Source organism: Hypanus sabinus, chromosome 2, assembly GCF_030144855.1.
Source record: "Hypanus sabinus isolate sHypSab1 chromosome 2, sHypSab1.hap1, whole genome shotgun sequence".
NCBI classification, from domain to species: domain Eukaryota; kingdom Metazoa; phylum Chordata; class Chondrichthyes; order Myliobatiformes; family Dasyatidae; genus Hypanus; species Hypanus sabinus.
In genome coordinates this window covers 173,335,574-173,348,257 of record NC_082707.1, presented here as the reverse complement: position 1 = coordinate 173,348,257, position 12,684 = coordinate 173,335,574, and the positions used below count along the sequence as shown (strand labels likewise).

General features: G+C 42.4%; 1 protein-coding gene across 1 annotated transcript in view; it reads right to left on the bottom strand.

Moving 5' to 3' along the window:
- tpp1 (tripeptidyl peptidase I) overlaps positions 1-12,684 on the bottom strand; it is a 40,401-nt gene extending 27,717 nt beyond the window's left edge. Inside the window, exons 1-2 of the mRNA XM_059959561.1 lie at positions 12,546-12,684; positions 12,336-12,422 (exon numbers count right to left, since the gene is read on the bottom strand). Of these exons, the coding sequence (XP_059815544.1) occupies positions 12,336-12,422; positions 12,546-12,556 (98 nt within the window). The 5' untranslated portion in view covers positions 12,557-12,684. The remainder of the gene's footprint in view (positions 1-12,335; positions 12,423-12,545) is intronic.

The window sequence follows — 12,684 nt, the reverse complement described above, 5'->3', positions numbered from 1 at the left end:
AAGTGCCGAAGGTAGATAGTCACCTGGATAAGGTGGACTGTACCCCATTGTCCTGAAAAAGTTAGCTGAAGAGATTGCAGAAGGTATTAGTAATGATCTTCCAAGAATCATGAGATTCTAGAATGGTTCCAGGCGACTCAGAAATTGCAAATGTCACTTAACTACTTAAGCAGGAAGGGGAACAGAAGAAAGGAAATTATAGACCAGTTACCCTGACCTCAGTGGCTGGGAAGATGTTGGAGTCCATTATTAAGGCTGAGATTTTGGGGAACTTGGGAGGCAAATGATAAAATAGGCCATAGTCAGTGTGGTTTCCTTAAAGGGAACTCTGCTGGAATTCTTTGAGGAAGTAACAGGCAAGACAGACAAAGGACAGTCGGTAGATGTTGTTCACTTCAATTTTCAGAAGGCCTTTGACAAGGTATGCACATCAGACCACTTAACAAGAGCCCACGCTATTACAGGAAAGATACTAACATGGATAGAAAATTGGCCGACAGGTAGGAGGCAAAGAGTGGGAATAAAGGGGGCCTTTTGTGGTTGGGCTGTGCTGACTAGTGGTATTCCACAGGGGTTGGTGTTGGGACTGCTTCCTTTCATGCTGTACGTCAATGATTTGGATGATGGAATTGGTGGCTTTGTGGCCTAGTTTGCGGATGATACAAAGGGGTGATAGTGTCGAGGAAGCAGGGAGTCTGCAGGAAGACAAATTGGGAGAATGGGCACAGAAGAAGCTGATAGAATGGAAGAAGTAAAAGCGTAGACTATTTTCTAAACGGGGAGAAAATTCAAAAATCAGAGGTGCAAAAGGAGTCCTTGTGCAGGATTTCCTACAGGTTAATGTGGAGGTTGAGTCAGTGGTAAGGAAGGCAAATGTAATGTTAGCATTCATTTCAAGAGGACTAGAATACAAGAACAAGGATGTAATGCTAAGGCTTTATAAGGCATTGGCCAGACTGCATTTGTGGAGTATTATGAGCCCTATATCTAAGAACAGACGTGCTTTCATTGGAGAGGGTGCAAGAGATTCATGAGAATAATTCCAGTAACAAAAGGGTTATTGTATGGCTCTGGGCCTGTACTCACTTAGAAGAATGAGGGGGGAGCTCACTGAAACCTATCGAACATTGAAAGACCTAGATAGAGTGGATTTGGAGAAAATTTTTTTCTAATTTGAGTGAACCTAGAACCAGAGGGCACAGGCTCAGAATCGAAGAACGCCCATTTAGAACAGAGATGATGAGGAATTTCTTCAGCCAGGCAGTAGTGAACCTGTAGAATTCATTGCCACAGAGGGCTATGGAGGCAAGTCACTGAGTATATTTAAAGCAGAGGTTGACAAGTTCTTGATAGGTCAGAGCATTAAAGGATTCTAGGATGAGGAGGCAAGAGGATAGGGTTGAGAGGGTGAATAAATCAGCCATGATGGAATCGTGGAACAGACTCAACGGGTCAAATGGCCTACTTCTGCTCTTCTGTCTTATAGTCTAAAACTTGCACACTATAGCGATTCACACAAAGTGCTCTGCATCCATGGAGAGGAATGAACAGTTGGTATTTTGGGCCAAGACCCTTCATCAGAACTGGAAAGGAAAACTGCAGGAGCCAAAATAACATGGTGGGGGAGGGGAAGGTGTACAAGCTGGCTGGTGATAGGCGAGACCAGGTGACGAAGAATTAAGTAAACTGGGAGGTGATAGGTGGAAGAGGTAATGGGTAATAGAAGGCAGTGAACCACAGAAGAAAGGGAAGGAGAAGGGGCACCAGAGGGAGGTGATGGACAGAGGAGGAGAAGGGGTTAAAGTGGAACTTTCACTTTTAGGCTTATACTCACTGGAATTTAGAAGATTGAGGGGGGATCTTATTGAAACATCTAAAATTCTGAAGGGATTGGACACGCTAGATGCAGGAAGGTTGTTCCCAATGTTGGGGAAGTCCAGAACGAGGGGTCACAGTTTAAGGACAAAGGGGAAGCCTTTTAGGACCGAGATGAGGAAAAACTTCTTCACACAGAGCGTGGTGAATCGGTGGAATTCTCTGCCACAGGAAACAGTCGAGGCCGGTTCATTGGCTATATTTAAGAGGAAGTTAGATACAGCCCTTGCGGCTAAAGGGATCGGGGGGTATGGAGAGAAAGCAGGTACAGGGCTCTGAGTTGGATGATCAGCCATGATCATACTGAATGGCGGTGCAGGCTCGAAGGGCCGAATGGCCTACTCCTGCATCTATTTTCTATGTTTCTATGAAATAGAATAGAAAGGAAAGAAGGGAAGCCATTACTTCTCCAACCTTAATGTGGCCTCATCGTAACAGAAGCAGTGGCTTTCCTTTGCTGCAATAGCTTTCACACTTCTTGAAAACTTGTCCACTATTAATAGTATACCTGCGTATCCTTGAGACTTTGGTAAAGAGTCCACTTGTAAGTGTGAAAATGGACCACGTAGGGTAGGAGCATTTAATTGTGGTAGCTCCTATACAGCTCCAGCTTTCATTTTCTGGCATGTCATGCATCTCTCAAATGTTTATTGAGCTTGTGCGCTGGACTTTGGATTCCACCACCATTAGGAGAATCTGTTGATCATCTTTTCCACTCCAATGTGTCCCAGAGTGTGTATTTGTTGTGCCAGATGAGGAAGCAACATAGTTGGGACTACCAGTCTGTGACTGTTGCCATATCTCCATACTCACTCCCATCTCTCTCCATTTGGAACCTTTATTCTGTGAAGAGCATTGAGTTTGCATTGCTTGGACATCGAGTATGTTTGTTTGTGATACCGAGTTCAAATTCGTTTCTGTAATTCCAGTTGTCACATTCACTGCATACGCCTTTGGTACCTCTTTTACTCGTTCCTATGCTGCCTTTCCATTGTAGTCATTTTGGAGTAGCTTTTACATTTTAATACACCAACTTCTGAACACAGTTGTATGACATCCGTAAGTTCTTGATTGGGGTTCCTAAGGTCATAAGAAATCATCTTTGTCTCCATAAGTTTCCAAAGTCATGAATAACTCCAAAAGAGAATTAGTGAATAGAAAATTGAGAATTAGTGTAGATATTAGCTGATCTTCCTTCTGCCTGTTTACAGGCTTTATTAAAGCCTATTGCACAGAGGTACCAGGAGCTATGCTTCCTGACGCCAGCATTTCAGTTTCAGAAACAACTGCTCACCCAGCCATTCCAATTCCTCTCTCAATCAGAGTACAGAATCAGATCCAGGTTCAATAAAGGCACTTCTTTGTAATAATTTGTCTTTTCACAGTCATGGTCATCATTGTCTTCTGTGTCCAATGGTAACAGAGTAGCCAGACTTGCTCGCTGAATGATGATATTAGGTGCCCCAAAGAACGGTAGACCACTTGGACCGCTGAGTAGCTGTTACCTGAGAGGTCCTGTTCATTGTCAGTAAAGTGTGTACAGAGGGTGGACATCAAACGTTTGAAGTTTGATGCAGCACAATGCTAGGAACAGCCATGACTGCCAGATGGGTTGCCTGCTCTGCTTGCAAACATGAACCCCACTTTAATGCTATATTAACTAACCTAACAGAGTAATAACCAACAGGGCTTTGTTGGTCTCTATGTTCTTGAGTTAAGTCTGTCATCATGAAGCCATGTTTATTGTTGACATTCAGGATAAATAGTCTATCTGTACCAATGATTCCTAATGCAGATGCAGTACACAATGTCTTTAAAGTCTGAAATGCTTTCAGTTGTTCTTCATTAAGTCACAGGGTTGTCTCAGCATTCATAGCCCATCAGCAGATTGTTGACCGGTTGAGCAATTTCAGCATATAAATCGACCCATGCTCTGTCATAATTGCACAAACCCAGAAATGACCGAAGTTGCTGAATTGGTGTAAGAGGCTTTGCTGATTCAATGGTTTTTGCACAATCCTCATTGATTTCCTGTTTATTTGGGGAAGTGTTTTGAGAGGCTCGTCATGAGGCATATCAAGACCCTGCTGCCCCCCTCACTGGACCCCCTGCAGTTTATGTACCATCCCAACAGCTCAACAGATGATGCCATTGCCATTACCCTCCACCTGGCCCTAACCCACCTGAACAAAAAAGACACATACGTTCGGATGCTGTTCATAGACTTCAGTTCAGCATTCAACACAATCATCCCTCAGAAACTGATTGGAAAGCTGAGCCTACTGGGCCTGAACACCTCCCTCTGCAACTGGATCCTAGACTCCCTGACTGGGAGACCTCAGTCAGTCCGGATCGGGAGCAGTATCTCCAACACCATCACACTGAGCACGGGGGCCCCCCAGGGCTGTGTGTTCAGTCCACTGCTGTTCACTCTGCTGACCCATGACTGTGCTGCAACACACAGCTCGAACTATATCATCAAGATCACCGATGACACGACCGTGGTGGGTCTCATCAGCAAGAACAACGAGTTAGCTTACAGAGAGGAGGTTCAGCGGCTAACGGACTGGTGCAGAGCCAACAACCTGTCTCTTAATGTGAACAAAACAAAAGAGATGGTTGTTGACTTCAGGAGGGCACAGAGCGACCACTCCCCGCTGAACATCGACGGCTCCTCGGTAGAGATCGGAAAGAGCACCAATTTTCTTGATGTTCACCTGACAGAGAATCTCACCTGGTCCCTCAACACCAGCTCCATAGCAAAGAAAGTCCAGCAGCGTCTCTACTTTTTGCGAAGGCTGAGGAAAGTCAATCTCCCACCCCCCATCCTCATCAAATTCTACAGGGGTTGTATTGAGAGCATCCTGAGCAGCTGCATCACTGCCTGGTTCGGAAATTGCACCACCTCAGATCGTAAGACCCTGCAGCGGATAGTGAGGTCAGCTGAGAAGATCATCAGGGTCTCTCTTCCCGCCATCACGGACATTTACACTACACGCTGCATCTGCAAAGGAAACAGCATTATGAAGGACCCCATGCACCCCTCATACAATCTCTTCTCCCTCCTGCCATCTGGGAAAAGGCTCTGAAGCATTGGGGCTCTCACAACCAGACTAGGTAACAGTTTCTTCCCCCAAGCTATCAGACTCCTCAATACCCAGAGCCTGGACTGACACCTTGCCCTATAGTCCTGTTTATTATTTATTGTAATGCCTGCAATGTTTTTGTGCACTTTACGCAGTCCTGTGTAGGTCTGTAGTCTAGTGTAGCTTTCTCTGTATTGTCTTTTTAACGTAGTTCAGTCTAGTTTTTGTACTGTGTCATGTAACACCATGGTCCTGAAAAACGTTGTCTCATTTTTACTATGTACTGTACCAGCAGTTATGGTCGAAATGACAATAAAAGTGACTTGACATGATTTGTCTTGACTCGAAATATTTTGTCCCAAGTAAATTACTTCCTCTTGTTGCAAATGTGTGTTTGCTTTGTGACCTTTGGAGGATAGATAACCAAACAAATAAAGCACATCGTGTTCATGCTGGTCTGCAGCTTCAGATGCAATTAGGACAGCATCCACATATCGTATGAGAGATAAAAATGGAGGTGCAAAAAAGGAAAGACTGTATAGGTTAGGACTGCATTGACGATTGAGAGGAAATTTTATAAAAGGGTTTAGGTAGGATAAACGCAAACCAGTCTTTCTCCACTGCAACGAGAGGTTATGGATTAAGAGTGAAAGGTGAAAAATTTAAAGGGAACATGAGGGGAAACTTCTTCACTCAGAGGATCGTGAGAGTGTGGAATGAGCTGCCAGTACAACCGAGCTCAATTTCAACACTGAAGTTTGAATAGGTACATGGATGGTAGGGGTACGGAGGGCAATGGTCTTGGTGCAGGTTGATGGGAGTGGGCAGTTTGAATGGTTTCAACATGGACTAGATGGGCTGAAGGGCTTGTTTCTATGCTGTACTTTTCTATGAGTCTATTAACTCTTTCAATTGCTCATACATTCAATAAAACCAACCACGCTATCATATCTCTAAATCAGTAGTAGGCATTTTCTGGATCTTAACACAGGCCTTCTTAATAAACTTAACTTTGTTGGTATTTTTAGTCTGGACTTTTTCATTAATTGTATCAGACTTCTGCAGTTAAGAGCTCTTCGTAAATTTCATGACTTTGGCCATTGTTGGATTTGCTCTTAATTCATATACGATCCTGAAATATTACCAGATTGTAACTAAACAGATGGATCCAGCAACCAAATAGGTTGATTCAACAATCAAATAGATCACAGCCAAGTAGATATAAACCCAATATTTTTAATAGATCAACTAGCGACCAAAATAAAGTGTGACCGAATAGATTGCAACCAATATTTTCCCAACTGTTTTGCTTTTTAAGTAGGAGCACAGCAGTTCTCAATCCTAATTTCCACCTGATATTCGAAACAAAAACCCTTTCTCTCTCAGACAACAGGGGAGCAGAGGAAGTTCTTACCCTTCTTGTGGTGCGCTAAAAATTCCTCCTTTGTCTTCATTTGTTCCAAGTCCTAAACTCCGTAATATTCAGCTGCCTATGCCAATTGTCGGATTCTGATGTTTAGGATCCAAGATTCTTTAGGAACTCATGAAAAGGTGCAAAGTTTGTTGCTTCATGATTGTTTTCATAGAACAGAGTACAGTTCAACAGACAGTGATAGGGGTCCACCAGTGAGGAGAAAGCTAAGATTAAAGATACTAAGATGTGCTGCTTTGTGTTTAGCAATTTTATACTCAAAGAGATAAGGAAACATTTCATTCAGATTTATAGATAAGAATTAACCAATTAGAAAGCTATTATTTGAATATTGCAGTACCAAGTTAACCATAAGATATAGGAGCTGAATTAGGCCATTTGACCTATCAAGCCTGCTCCAGCATTTGATCCAATTTTCCTCTCAGACCCAATCTCCTGCCTTCACCCTGTATCCCTTTGTGCCCTAATCAATCAAGAATCTTTCAATGTCTGCCTTAAATATACATAAAGACTTGGCTTCCACAGCTGCCTGTGGCAAAGAATTCCACAGATTCACCACTCTCTGGCTAAAGAAATTCATCTCATCTCTGTTCTAAAAGGATGCCCCTCTATTCTGAGGTTGTATCCTCTTAGGCATTCCCACCACAGGAAACATCCTCTCCACATCCACTCTGTCAAGGCCTTTCATCATTCCATAGGTTTCAATGAGGTCAGCCTTCATTGTTCTGAATTCCAGTGAATACAGGCCCAGAGCCATCAAAAGCTCTTCATATGACAAGTTATTCAATCCTGGAATCATTTTCGTGAACCTCCTTTGAACCCCCTCCAGTTTTAGCATATCCTTTCTAAGCTAATGGGCCCAAATCTGCTCAAAATATGTGAGGCCCCAACAGTGCTTTATAAAGTATCAACATTACATCTTTGCTTTTATATTCTGGACCTTTTTACTCCATTTAGAAAATAGTCAATCCTTTCATTTTTTATACCAAAGTGCATGACCATACACTTTCCGACACTATATTCCATCTGCCATTTCTTTGGCCATTCTCCAATCTAAGTCCTTCTGTAGCCACTCTACTTCCCCCAAAACTACCTGCCCCTCCACCTATCTTCATACTGTCTGCAAACTTTGCAATAAAGTCATCAATTCTATCACCCAAATTATTAATATATAACGTAAAAAAAATTGGAACACCACAGAAAAGGCCAGAAAAGGCTCCCTTTATTCCCACTCTTTGCCCCCTGCCAATCAGCCACTACTTTATCCATGCTAGAATCTCTCCTCTAATACCATGGTCTCGTAGTTTGTTAAGCAGCCTCACGTGTGGCACCTTGTCAAAGGCCTTCTGAAAATCCAAGTACACAAGATCAACACATACTTCATGACCCGACACCTGGAACTTCCAGCACACTACTAGCATTCTCCACAGTGATGCAAAATACTTATTCAGTTCATCTGCCATTTTGTCACCCCCCATTACTACCTCTCCAGCATTGTTTTCCAGAGGTCCAATCTCCACTCTCACCCCTCTTTTACACTTTATGAATCTATCTGAAGAAATCTTTGGTATTTTCTTTACTATTACTGGCTAGCCTATTCCATCTTTACCTTCTTAATGACATTTTAGTTGCTTTCTGTTGGTATTTGAAAGCTTCCCACTAATTTTTGCTTTATTATATGCCCTCTCTTTGGCTTTTTATGATGGCTTTGACTTCTCTTGTTAGTCATAGTTGTGTCATCTTGCCTTTAGATTACATCTTCCTCTTTGGGATGTATATATCCTGTGCCTTTGCTTCCAAAAATTCCAGCCATTGCTACTGTGCCATCATCCCTGCCAGTGTTCTTTTCCAATTATTTCTGACCAACTCCTCTCTTATGTCTCTGTAATTCCCTTTCCTCTTCTGTAAGATTGATACATCTGACTTTAGCTTGCCCTTCTCAAATTTCAGGGTGAATTTGATCATATCACGATCATCAAAGAAGGGTTCTTTTACCTTATAGTCTCTAAGCAATTCTGGTTATTGCACAACACCCAATTCAGAATACTGATCCCCTAGTGGGCTCAACCATGAGCTGCTCTAAAAAGTCATCTTGCCGGCAATCTAGAAATTCCCCCTCCTGTAACCCAGCTGCAACCTGATTTTCCCAATCTACCTGCATATTGAAATCCCCCATGATGATTGTAATATTGCCCTTTTGGTATGTGTTTTCTATCTCCCTTTGTAGTTTGTAGGCCACATCCTTACTACTGTTTGGGGGTCTGTACACAACTCCCTTCAGGGTATTTTTACCCCTGCAGTTCCTTAGCTCTATCCACAATGATTCAACACCTTCTGACCCTATGTCACCTCTTTCCAATGATTTGATTTCATATTTTACCAACGGAGCAATGCCACCCCCTCTGCCTTCCTGCCTACCCTTTCGATCCAATGTGCATCCTTGGACATTAAACTCCCAGCTATAATCTTCCATCTGTGATTCAGTGATTATACCTGCCAATCTGTAACTGTGCTACAAGTTCTTCTACCTTATTCTGTACACTGCACGCATTCAAATACAACACCTTCCTGCCTAGCATCTCAACTGTCCTAGCTGTGCAGATATAAAGAAGAGAAGGGAAAAAAAACTTGAGCTTTTCTTTCCTTTGCTTTCTCTGACTGAAGCTTCTCTTTGATGAAACCTCGAAGAGCTAAAGCCTCAAGATCACCACTCCATGTCCACTCCACCAAAGGCCAGTGTGCTTGTCCATCTTCCTTTAATTTGCTCTTACTAATCAATCCCAAATGCCGACTGATTGCTGGTCAAAGTTCCTTCTTGCTGCCACTTTTTGGTCCTCGGACAGTGGACCTGATTGAAGTCTCCTTTTCTCCAAACTTCATGTCTGGATTGACCACTGGTCAAAGCTCTTTTTCCAATGAGAAAGAACTTATTCAAGTAATACAAATAAAGAAGCTTCCAGAGCTTTCCAGAACTATACTTTGCATCGCTGCTAGCGGCATAGTACACTGTTATATGCATATGAGCTACTTAAAATACATGAAGATAATTGTTAAACTGCAAAGGAGATAACAATTAAACAGTTTAATCTAAGAATTAAACAGTCAGATCCAATAGTGCTGTATTGCTAAGCAAGAAAATAAATACATAATAATGCAGAATTCCAACAGGCTTATGTAAAGCTTTTCTGTATCAACTTATAAAGCACTTCCAATCATTAGGACTTGGATGTTGAGTGACAATGACAAATGCTGGCAAGAGTCAAGGAACTGTCATCCACCAATTGACATTAATCAGGGCTGTGTTTTTAAGAAACTTCTTCACAAATTCTATATGCAACCATGGCAGCAACACACAAACTGCTGGAGGAACTCAGCAATTCATGCAGCATCCATAGAGGGCCATGCATCATTTTGGATCAAGCCCCTACATCGGGATTGAATTTCACCAGATTCTAAAATCTGTGGTCTCTTGTGTCTTCTCTCTGTCATCATTTATGTCAGGAAAGGCAAACCACAAATGCCCTGCAATATAAGAAACCATTCTAAAGAGTTTAGCAACACAAAATCAGGAAGTTGCGGCCCATATACTGCATAATACTGAAACAATTAGAAAAGTTAACTGGGAGATGAGAGAATTTCAAGATGATTAAAGAACTAAATTATCTTGGGTTTGTGCAGAAAGGTAGAGCTGACATACAAAAACAACTGTGCTCTTCTACACTGGGGCTAAATGGCTTAAATCTATTTCCATTTCTTGTGTTCAAAGCAGAGCAGATTTCCTTCTCTTGGAAGAATTGCCAAAAAGTCAAAATTGCAGCTTTAGCGGTATCAGACAAATTTATTTCATCAAATTCTATTATCTAGAAACAACTTTAGAATGAAGAAAAAGTGCATCTACAATTCATTTCTCAGTGAACAAAAAAAAAATCAGCAGAAACTGGAAGTGTAGAATAAAACCAGAAAATCCCAAGTAAATACCGATGGTTAACTTGTGGTAGAAATAGCCGGTTCTGATACAGACGGGGGGGTTGAGGTAATCGGAAGATGGAGAATTCAATAGTGAGTCTGGAAGGCTGCTATGTGCCCAGGTGGAAGGTGAGGCGTTGGTGTTCTCTGCATTGGGGCTCTTATACTGCTGCAGACCACAGACGGGAGTGAGAGCTGTACCAGGAATTAAAATGGCTGACCACGCACACTGAACAATGATGCTCAGCAAAGCAGTCACTCTATTTGCACTGGGTGTCTCCTTCACAGAGGAGACCACTTTAAGAACACTGAATGCCATATATTAGAAGTGTATGCGGAGTATTGCTTCCTCTGGACAGACTACTAGGTTCCCTAAATATCGCAAAGGTTGTAAGCTTGCTGGTGTAGCTGGTGTGGCTGCTTAAGAAATGGAATCCCCCTCTGTACAGATTACACCGTTTACTATTAGAGACAAGAAATACTAAGAATTCACAAAATAACTAAAAGTAGGATATTGAAGACTATTGAATGATTCCCTGGTACTATAAGATGGACTCTTATAAGATGGACTCTTGATCTCACGATCTACCTGGTAACATTTTATTCTGCTCCCTGTTGTTTTTATTTTGTACTACCTCAATGTACCATTGTAATGAATTTATCTGTGAGAACCTAATGCAAGACAAGTTTAAATGATAAACCAATTTATATTAAAGTATGCATGGGCTAATTGCGTTTTCCACTTATCAATTCCCAGCTTCTTACCTCGCCCCCCCTCCCCCACCCACCTGGTTTCACATATCATCTTCAAACTTGTCCTCCACCTGCACCCCCACCCCAACCTGCTTATCCTCACTTCCTCCCATTTCTTTTCCAGTCCCAAGGAAGGGGCTCAGCTGAAATGTGGAATGCTTGTTCATTTCCACAGAAGCCTGTCACGGAGTATTCTGACAGGCCGCATCACTGTCTGGTATGGAGAGGCTACTGCACAGGACCGAGAGAAGCTGTAGTAGGGTTGTAAATCTAGTTGGCTCCATCTTGGGTACTAGTCTACAAAGTACACACCACGTCTTCAAAGAGCAGTGTCTCAGAAAGGCAGTGTCCATTATTAAGGACCCTCAGCACTCAGGGCGTGTCCTTTTCTCACTGTTACCATCAGGTAGGAGGTACAGAAACTTGAAGGCACACACTCAGCGATTCAGGAACAGCTTCTTCCCCTCTGCCATCCAATTCCTAAATGGATATTGAACCCTTGAACACCACCTCACTTCTAAAATATGTATTATTTCTGTTTTTACTATGATTTCTAATCTATTCAATATATGCACAGTGTAATTTACTTATTTCAGAATCAGAATCAGGTTTATTATCAGCAGCATTTACTTACTATTTCTCTCTCTCTGTTAGATTATGTATTGCATTGAACTGCTGCTGCTAAGTTAACCAATTTCATGACACATACCGGTGATAATAAACCTGATTCTGATTTTACCTGCTTAATTCCACCAGTATTTTATCCTGGTTGAACGGGTTGCTCTAGATTTTCAGCATCTGCGGAATCTCTTCTGCATTTCTTTTTCAGCTTGTGCTGAAAGTTCATTAAAAATGTACCCTGACTATATTTGGAATAAAGTGTGGCCCTGACAGACTAAACGCTCCAAAGCGCGTCAAACGAACAGTTTGACGGAACAAAACCCGAAAATGCTGAAGCATCTTGCAAAGCAGGCGGCACTTGTAGAAAAAGTTAACATTCCCAATCTGAAACTCTTCGTCAGAGAAAATTCTAATCAAATGTCCCGGACCTTGCAATTTTAACTGTCCCACCACACAGATGGTGTCTGACCTATTGCGATTTTCTAGCAATATCGGTTTTTTTTTCAGGTCACAGGTTTTCAGCATTTGCAGTTCTCCTTACTTACATAGATTGTCTGATAGGGTTTACTTTTGCAGGGATCATAGTACAGTATTTGACTTACCTAACATCTTGATCTGGTTCGAGAAAGACACCACGGATGGAAGAGATCACGGAACAATATAAGCAAAAGCAGCTCAGCAAGCACCTCCTAGCCAGATGAACATTGAGATTAGCGACAAGTCTAGTATGCAACCTCAAAATACCAGGACAAGCACAAGTTTTAGAAATCGCTTTGCAATCACGAGTTTGTTCCTGGCAGGTTATCACTCACCCCGATGCCATCGCCGGAGGTCGGGAGAACCAGAATCACCTCTCACATCGACTCGGTCTGACGGGGAGTCTGCAGAAACGCTTCCGGGAGTACGGGCTGGACGCCTGCGCGCCTGCTCTCCAATCTGCACGGGAAATGA